Source organism: Patiria miniata, unplaced genomic scaffold (assembly GCF_015706575.1).
Source record: "Patiria miniata isolate m_02_andy unplaced genomic scaffold, ASM1570657v1 HiC_scaffold_22, whole genome shotgun sequence".
Classification (NCBI taxonomy): domain Eukaryota; kingdom Metazoa; phylum Echinodermata; class Asteroidea; order Valvatida; family Asterinidae; genus Patiria; species Patiria miniata.
Window position 1 is genome coordinate 17,603,792 of NW_024037061.1, and position 9,888 is coordinate 17,613,679.

Below are 9,888 nucleotides of genomic sequence, written 5' to 3' on the forward strand. Positions count from 1 at the left end.
CCTTCGGCTGTTCTATGTTTAGATCTTCTGCGAGAGGGGTCAAAGGTCGGCCTGACAGTGTTTGATCCAGGGAACTCCCCATGGGTCGAGCATGATCCCAATCTCTTGGTGACGGCTGATAGAGAAGTTCCCGTGGAGGAAGGATTTGATCTTTACGTCGACGGAGTACGGTTCTTGCCGGATAACGCTACAATATGCAAGGTTGGTCAATTTGATGGTGCATTCTGCAAGATGGCCTGATTTTGGTGCGTTTTAATTGGTACAAATGGAAGTTAGTTTCAAGGGAAAGACAACAATGACGTGGAAAAATGGCATGACGGCTATTTTCATGATACTGCTGGATCCGCAAACTTGTGATGCGATCAAGCTAAATGAGTCGTTTGTTGACCCTGGTCAAAACAAATTTTATTACAGATTTTAAAAGAACACAATCTCAGCATTACTGCTATGAAAACTGCATGCTGGTACCATCTTTAGTTCAAAATTATGGAAGTCGGAACACCAAGAGATGTGATGAAGTGATGTGATGACGTGGCGCTATTTCGGCCTGTATCTCCAAATAAAAATTCCCGACAAACGACTCATTTAGCTTGATCGCATCACATTTGCTGAGAAAACAGTTACTAGCTACAAAGGGATCATCTGCCAAGAAAAGGTCTTATAGCATTTCTCAACATCAGAAAAAGACTCTTGTCTCACTATCTAGAATTGTTTCTGTTGGAATGAGTTGCAAAATGTTTGGTAGATAAAACCCTTTGTATTTTTTTTTGGTTTGTTTGTTTGTCAGGTCACAGGTCGTATAACTTTGCCCTCCAGCCAGCATCGGGCAGACATGGTTACCACCGCCCTGCTGGACTCGCCGGTTCGCTGCCCAACATTTAAGTATCGATACACCATGTCTGTGGCCGAGGCAACCCAGCTGGCCGTCCTGCGTATGTACACGGTGGACAAAGTGACGAGGTCCGTGGTGGTTGTAGGAGCGGCTGTTCTACAGCTGTATGTTGGAGAATCAACCAAAAAGGTAGGCTTTGAAAAAGAAGGATTGCCGGCTTGATCCCTTTTAATTAAAAAAAAGTTTAATGGCGGAGCTCTTCCCCAACAAAATTTCATTTACTGTGAACGTGAATGCAAAAGTTAATTTGACATCAAGGCGTGAATTCGAGCGGATTTTTAACATCAAGGCATCAATTTCTGGCAAATTGTTTACATTAAGACATGATTTTGGGCAGAAAATTCGTAAAAGGTAAACAGTTTGAACTCCAGCATATTTTGCTGTTAATGTTTTGCGACGTCAAATTTGTTTTTGGAGAGTATATGAACTGGCCTTTTTAATTTCACACAAGTTACAACTCTCAACTTTTCAAGTAAAAAAAGAATTGAGATTCATCGTTTGAAATATCAATTTGATAAGTTTGCATAAACACGGATCAATCAGAGCTGTAGTTTTAATGAAAAGGAATGACTGTGTTTTAAATATTTCTAAATAAAAAAAACCAAAAAATGAACCAACTTTATTTCCCCTACTTTCGTTGCTAATGTAGCTGAATGCTGGAGGTTTTCAGCTGCGACTGCACGCTGGCATGCCACCAATGGAGGAGCTGTCCATTGAGTCCATGTCTCAACTCCCCATCATCCCGGCCTGCTCACTCCTTGTCCGTCTCTTGCCCAGATCAGAGGTAAGTATTCATGGAATGAAATGTCTGCAGCAATATTTGTTTGCCTAAAAAAAGGTTACCTCATCAACAGTTTGGTATATAGAGTGGCCCAAAGAAATGTTTACACTTTTTCAGATGCAGATTTCTTGGAATTGGGGAGACGTGTTAAAATTGTTTTCAGATATTCCTAAACTACAGCATGTTCGTGGTATATGGTGATAACGGCGCTCAAAATACAGCCTAACTTAAGAAATGGCGGAGGTTTAAAGAAAGATGGACAAAAAGTTGTTCTAGTGTACAAGTACCGGAACAAACGAAGGACTGCACATATTTGTACACTTGTGGATATCAAATGAGTTGACCCAATGTTACAGGTCATAGAAGGGTACTGTTCTCAGACTCTTTATCTGAGTAAAAAGTTTCAAGGCGGTGTTCAGACTAAAGTTGGATGTGCGTGTGTTTGGAAGATCACTATCTGTGATCAAATGATCTAATTAAGTTTTTAAGAAGGCAGCATTTACTCAGTATATCACATTTACCAACAGGAGTTCATTCCGGCACCAGACTACGCCAGCGGCTATTACAGCTCCGACACATGCAAACCTACAACGTCTGAGCAGAGGATGATGGGTCATTACATGAAGAGCTCTGCCTGGGCTGATACAGTCCACATGGTCCTACAGAGGCTGAGACAGGTGGAAGCGGCCACCGAAGGTATTGCTTCTTATTATTATCATTTACCCTTTATAAGTGACCACACATTGTTCAGTGTGAAAAAGTTGTATGTCCAACGTGATTCTGTCACAATAGCCAATATGGCCCACCAGGCTGGCGTTTGTTTCCGGCTTTCTTGGCGTTAAAATGACAGAATATTTCTGTTCCCATTGAATGGGATGCCAGTCCATGGCAGGTTGCTCCCCGGCTAATGGGTGGAGAGATCGGCAAGTGAGGGTTAAGTGGCTTGCCCAAGGACACAATATACGGCCAGAAGCTGGATTTGAACCCTGAACGCTCCGATCACTAGTCACGAACCCTAACCACTAGGCCACACTCCCAACTGTTCCTACAATACACTGCATACATAAATTGATATCTTATTATACAGTCTGCACTGTATTATCTGATCTTGAAAATCTTCATGTGTTGCCTTACCAATTATACCACCCCAAACCACTCTGCCTGCAAGGGGAGTCAGGTTGACATAGCGGTACTTTCCTCGCCTTCCACCGCTGTGATCCGGGTTCGATTCCTGCCTGGGTCGACATGTGGATTGGGTTTTCAGTCCTTACCTGATTCCGTGGATTTTCCTGAAAATATTCTTTCGGGGTTTTCCTCCCACATCTAAAACTGTAATTTCTTCACATTGTCTTCTCTTTACAGGGCCCCATGGGAGACCAGTGGATTCCACTCAATGGGCTACCCAGTTAAGAAAATAAAATATAACAAACCCTGTACCGCCCCAAACCGCCCCACCATTGAATGTTTTTTTTATATTCATCAGGGAATAAGTACAATGTATTTCAAAGTGGTAATGGGTTAAAATCCAAGCAACAACTACATTTTTTTAAACTAAATGATTCGGATGCCTTCTGTCCAGAATTGAATGATGAAGAGTTGACGGCGTGGTCGTTGGACAGACTGGACTTCAAGAAGCAGTCCGATCCAGACGCTGACAAGAAACCAGATCGTTTGGATCTGTTACGCTGTGTGGACTATGATGAGGAGGAGGGGTTGTACGTGTCGGTGATGTCTGCCAAGGCTGTTCGAGGTTTGTTGATAAGGAAGAAAATGACAAATTCCTTTTAATCCGTCAAACAAAGTGTAGATTACAGTTTGATTTAAAGGTTAAGTGCTAAGTCTTTAAAGGTAATTTACAACATTTGCAAACATCAAAAAACAAAACTACCAAATTATTATGAAGTACCTTCCTTGACTGTAAGTGAATAATAGTCTCAAGCACCCTGTGAAATCATGGCACCTGGTGTGCTGACTTTTCAAGAAAGTGGCATTTTTGTATCAATTTCCAATGATAGTTGGCTGACCACCTTTGGAAAAAACCCTGTTTTTTCCCCTTCAAATATTGCCCTTAATTTACCAAATTTAGCTTTGCAATCCATTACACATACATGAATGGGTGCAAGCCAGCTAGTCTTATTCCCTGACCTGCCAATTCCCTGACGTTTATAATTTGCTCTGTTTCGTCTGAAGTAGGGTCAGGGAACCACACTACTAGAAAAGCATTTTCCTTTTCTTGGTTTTTTTCCAGCATATATGAACACACAACTTTAAAAAAGTCAGCGTATCAATATTTGTTATAAAATACTAGCCCCAAATCCATCCATTTCTGAAAATGACAGCAAAAGTAAATGTTGTTGAAATTTTGTATCAATTTCCAATAATGGTCAGCCGACCATCGTTGGAAAAAAACCGACTTTTTTTCAAATACTGCCCCCATTTTCCAAATGCAGTTAATCCACATTTTGTTTGCAATACACATCCCTGACCAGGTGCAAGCCAGTTAGTCTGGTTCAATGATCTGACAATCCTTGACATCTATAAATTGCTCCGTTTTGTCTGAAGTAGGGTCAGGAAACATTTTTTGTTGGGGGGGGGGGATTTTTCCAGCATCTATGAACACAAAACTTTAAACAGGTCAGTGCAATAATATTTGCTATAAAATACTGATCTCCAAATCCATCCATCTTTGAAAATTGCAGCAAATGCAAATGTTGTATATTACCTTTAAAAATGTATAGATCTTGATTTTGTAGCGTTGATAAAACAGGTTGGAAAATTTAGAAGTCTGTGGCACGTTTGAAAATAGGCCTGTATAAAATGAAATCATGATGTCAAATTTTCTGTTAATATTAATATTATGCTTGAGTCCTTTTGCCTGGGTCCCGAAGTATTCTGAAAAAAACCTTTTAGATGTTAAGAATCAAGCCTATATATCAAGGTTATATTGATGAAGTCATTCAAATGAATTTGAAATCAGTGGATTGAAACACAACTGTCACCACAAGTAAACAAGAAAAGCAAAACGAATCAGACTCCAAATACTTCAAACACTTTTTTAGCGTACCTTCAGTTGTCTCAGAACTTAGTTTCCTATCCATAATCAAAAACCGAATTTATTATTATTATTTTTATTATTATTTATTTCTGGTAATGAAACCAAGGATTCCTCAAAAGTGCCCTAGGCACTGTAGCTCGCAAGCTTGAAGAAACCTTTAGAGAGAAGACAATGAGAAAAAATTGCAGTTTTAGAGGTGGGAAGAAAAGCCCAGAAGAACATTCTGGAGAAAACCCACGGAATCAGGTAGGGACTGAAAACCCAATCCACATGTTGGCCCAGGTGGGATTCGAACCCGGGTAACAGCGGTGGAAGGCGAGGAAGGTACCGCTACGCCTACCTGACTCCCCATGTTACGTACAGCTCGTCTACCTTCTCACAAAGTCATATTTTAGCATAATTTGCCGACTCCACTGCAGCACTGCAAATTCCTAATCATTTGCCTATTACACCATTTGCCTTGTCGTTAATAGGTGAAGGCAAGTACAGCAATATCAGCGTTCATGTCCTACCAGGCAGCGATGTGACATCTGAGGGAGAGCTTGGCCCATCAGACACGGAGCATTTCCTGGTTCAGGATGCCAAGTCATCCAGCCTACAGACTGCGCCGGTCTTCAAGGACCCACCTAAGGTTGGTTGGTCGGTTGTTTCAAATTTGCAACTTTTGACAATTCAGGTCTTTAAAAGAATTTGTTAGGCACACTTCCAGACTGAATTTTTCTTTAATTTTTTTTTTTAGATTATCAGGTTTATAAAATAACATTTTTGGAGGTAGCAAGTTTTTGACAGAAGATAGTCAGCAAAATGCTTTGAGCGCATTTTAGTTCTGTGAATGTGAAAAAGAAAGCATCATTCTTAAGCTATACACATGTAGTTTTATTTTTAAGCCAAGTGCCCATTGGATGTTCAAATATGGAGTTGCTTATCTTTTCTGCAAAACATTGATCAACACCAACCAATGCATATTTGTACAAAATGAACAAAATGCCACATTTATTTGTGCGTAAACTACATGTGAATCAGTTTGGTGATTAGCCATTCCGAGCCATTAGCTTAATTGCCGTCGCGAGTTGATGCAGTGTATATGTGCTGTTATATAACTGACATACAGATCCGGCCTTGTCATTTGATTGGTGGAACTCACATCACGTGGCATTTATTATTGCTATTCACACCGGGGTTCAAAAAGTCCCATTCGCCCATGGTGAATGGGAATTTACTATACAAAAGGGCTCATTCCATACAATTTCTCGCAAGAGTCTCAATCTTTCAAACTGATGCTTGATTCCAGAAACTTCACCCAAGCTACAGCCCAAGGTCCCTCCTATTGCTGCGAGTGATTGGCCTGTCCATCACCTACAAGCCAGACCCAGCCAATCAGGGCCCTGGACAGATGTTTGGCAAGGACGGGACGGAGCCGGTCTCCTTGGAGTCCGACTCCAGACTGGGTTGGAGTCTGCTGCCGTTGTTTGATAAAGGCTGCGTCACTCAGGGTTCATACCTGCTGCCAATCTTTCAGGACGACGGCAAGTTTGTAAGTATAAGAATCTACCCTTTTTGCTCCTTACTGTATATAAGTGGGTGATCGTGTAGTTACGGGCCTGTTTCCCTGTAAGTGAACAAAATCCACTTTTAATTTATTTAACTTACCAAACTAGTTGGTGACATTAAGAACATGCAGGTATGTCATAGATAAAGTGCAGAGTTTTGAATTTTTGAGGAAAATTTTGGGGTAAAATGACAATGACGATGATAAAATGCAACACAAAAATAAACATGGCGTGAACATACAATATACCACTCTGAATGACACGGCACCAACCGTAAACCACGTATGAAAATCGCAACTTCTAGCCCAAGAAACTGTTCAAAGTTACAAAAAAGTTGTCATTAAAATTGAGAGAAGTCTACTTTAGGTTGAAAAAGTCATTTTTGAATGATAAACAACGCCCTCGACTCTAGTTTGATCAAAACTAAAGAGGGACTCTACTACACGATTGCCTATAGGTGATGCTTTGTATTTCCTGGGAACATGGGTTCTTAAAAACCTCTTTGTCTTTGTGAAACCAAGGTTTCCTTAAAAGCACCATAGGCACTGTAGCTCGCAAGCCTGAATAAACCTGTAAAGAGAATACAATGAGAAAAAATTACAGTTTTAGAGGTGGGAGGAAAACCCCAGAATGATGTTGTAGGGAAAACCCACGGAATCAGGCAGGGACTGAAAACCCAATCCACATATTGGCCCAGGCAGGAGTCAAACCTGGGTAACAGCGGTGGAAGGCGAGGAAAGTACCGCTACACCAACCTGAATCTAGAGGATGACTGAATGACTGGTTATTGACATGTAAGGACACATATGTGACAATGTGACTATAAATTTGTCAATATTTTGGTTATTTTTTCTAGTCATTCCTGAAGGAGCTTTCTGATGCCCCAGATCTATATGGTTGGATGGTCAGTGCATTGCAGAAGGGAACCATCGCTCTGGACACCAGCTATGCCAGCCTCACTCTCACTCTGTGGGACGGCCATTTTGACAAGGGCGAGACGGTTCAGTTGCTGGTAAGAATATTCACATCCCCAAGTGATCATCAACATGAAAGTTATGAGTCGCAAAATTGGCCTCTTTCTTTGTAAAAATAATAAAGGAGACTTGTAATGGGCCGTGTCTGTCACATTGAGGACCATTATGAGGACCATTCCTTTGGGAGAGTGTTTTTCGTTGAAAGAAGTGACGGTGAACGATTGATGTTTCTGACCATTATTGGTCCTTTCAAGTTTGATCTGTCAGATTGTATGACTTTCCCAAAACTGCAGTTGAAGTCGTGTTTGAAGTCGAGACTAGCACAAGTCCATAACAAGTCTGGTCAAAAGTAAATCACAGGTCCTTTCAGAAGTCCAGTCCCAATCAATTGTGGATGAAATACAAAGGTCCACGTTTTTGTCACGGTTCATTTGACTAGCATGTGACTTGACTTTAGACTGGAAGACATGTGATGAACTCGACAATGATTCCAGCGCAAAATCTTGCAAGGGAATAAAGACTTTTTTATTTATTTATTGTTTTGTGAATGCAGATGGAGGACAGGTTCCTCAACGTGGACGATTTCCAGAAGTTTGCGGCGGCTGCCGATGGGGTCAAAGGTCAACCCATGTCTGACCTGATCCTACAGAGCTTGCCCCCGGAGGTCAGGGAGGAGGGAGTGCTCAGCGAGATGTACTGGCGGGAGGAGGAGCGCTTTCAAGAAGTCATGAAGACAACTTTCAAAGATGTCATTGTAAGTCGAATCATAAGCGATACAGCGCCTTGAGTACCTAATTTGTTGATGTCTGCGCTTTCAGAATCCATCCTTGGAGGTTGGTTCATATTTTCAAGTGGCGCTACCCGTGCTCTTGAACATTGTAAATTTTTTTCATCTCATAAAATTTCCAATTTGTATGCTTTGTTTAAATGGAAAAACTTTTTGGTTTTTGGCTCTTTTTTTTGCATTTTTCAACCCTTTGAATGCCGTATCTTGAAAAGTACTTGATTAATTTGAATGATTCTTGTACTAAAAGAAAGCCTATTGATTGGGCTTTCATATCCTACATTTTAAAAGTGCTACAGGCAAAACTTTATTCAAAAATTGGTCCTGCCATTTGGGTTTCGTGTTTTTTAACTCACCCTGTATTTAGCACTGCGGAATGCTCAATGATTTTTTCAGTGTCATTTTTTTAGTGTGAGACTTGAACCTCTGTTTTATTAATCAGACATCCGCAATTGTGGTAACCTGTTCTTCTTGTTCATCTTGCAGGATAAAATGAAGCTGACAGAAGACGAGGAACCAAGCAACTCATGAATAAAATGTATTCAGGATTACGCAGCTTCAGCACCTAAATAAAACAATTATTTCTGACCGATTGAGAGCGTTGTCCGGTGATATTTTGAAATACATGTAAATAATAAAGTAGGTAATACTTTGTTTGGAAATTTGTAAAAAGAATCGGATTTTAATATTTTTTTGAAAATCCTGTTACTTAATGTTATTGAGTATTTACAAGCTGCACTTGATTCTGTTGGTACCAAAATGGCACTGTTAACCGTTAGGTGCACATATTATATGGATGAGATATTACAGATTATGACGTTTTTGGGGCGGTTGCTAGCGACTGGCCTGTGCTTTAATGCTTTTTGTTATATCGTGTGCTTGGATACTGTAATTTCATTGGTCAAGAACGGCCACGTGTCCAGTCTGTAAAAAAACCAACGGTTAACCTCATATACAATGCCCGCTGTAGAACCTGCACGTGCTCCCGACTGAGAACTGCATGCAATGTGGAACCGCTCAGTCTCATGTCCGGCCGGAAAGCCTGCAGTTATCAAGGGTTACACTCAAGTTAGGTTTTGCCCTTCACCGACGTTTAAACACTGTATACTCAGTGTGTTACCTCCCGAGTGAAAGTTGGAAAAAATCGATCGGGTGGGACTCGAACCCACGACCTCCTGCTTTCTAGTGCAGTCGTCTTACCACTCGACCACTGAGCTAATGTACATGATGTACATAGCAGCGGGTACCGCACAAACATCATATTCGAACCAGCCAACTGATCCCGTTAGCTCGGTGGTCGAGTGGTAAGACATCTGCACTAGAAAGCAGGAGGTCATGGGTTCGAGTCCCACCCGAGAGATTTTTTCCAACTTTCACTCGGGAGGTAACACACTGAGTATACAGTGTTTAAACTTTTGTGAAGGGCAAAACCTATCTTGATTTATATCACCCTGAATTCCATCTTATAAGGGTTACACCACACTGATTTAATTTATTTCTTACAAAGTAAGTTACAACCATTTATCTGTTTGACTTATTGCCGCGATATAACAAAACAATAATGTTAACTGCTGTGATGTGGGATATGCTGTTATGCCGTTTTTAACCCCCTCGGGTCGCATAGCCCTTGGGTGTTGAAAATGGCATATCCCACATCACCATGGGCGTCGCCGGGATTTTTCCGGGGGGGGGGGGGCAAATCAAATTTTCCCCCAACATTCCTTAACCTTTTCATTATATTCTCAATTTATCATTTTTCCGAGCGTGATCAGGGGAGCATTTGCCCTACCCCTCCCCCATCAAATTAACAGCAATATGGCTTCGCACCTCTTTTTTTTTTTTTCCTTTTTCC

General features: G+C 41.0%; 1 protein-coding gene across 1 annotated transcript in view; it reads left to right on the top strand.

The window, feature by feature from the left end:
* LOC119730318 overlaps window positions 1-8,971 on the top strand; it is a 29,205-nt gene extending 20,234 nt beyond the window's left edge. Inside the window, exons 15-24 of the mRNA XM_038203156.1 lie at window positions 23-201; window positions 788-1,021; window positions 1,542-1,676; window positions 2,201-2,369; window positions 3,253-3,423; window positions 5,202-5,359; window positions 6,020-6,262; window positions 7,135-7,290; window positions 7,806-8,006; window positions 8,523-8,971. Of these exons, the coding sequence (XP_038059084.1) occupies window positions 23-201; window positions 788-1,021; window positions 1,542-1,676; window positions 2,201-2,369; window positions 3,253-3,423; window positions 5,202-5,359; window positions 6,020-6,262; window positions 7,135-7,290; window positions 7,806-8,006; window positions 8,523-8,567 (1,691 nt within the window). The 3' untranslated portion in view covers window positions 8,568-8,971. The remainder of the gene's footprint in view (window positions 1-22; window positions 202-787; window positions 1,022-1,541; window positions 1,677-2,200; window positions 2,370-3,252; window positions 3,424-5,201; window positions 5,360-6,019; window positions 6,263-7,134; window positions 7,291-7,805; window positions 8,007-8,522) is intronic.
* Window positions 8,972-9,888: the final 917 nt, after the last annotated feature.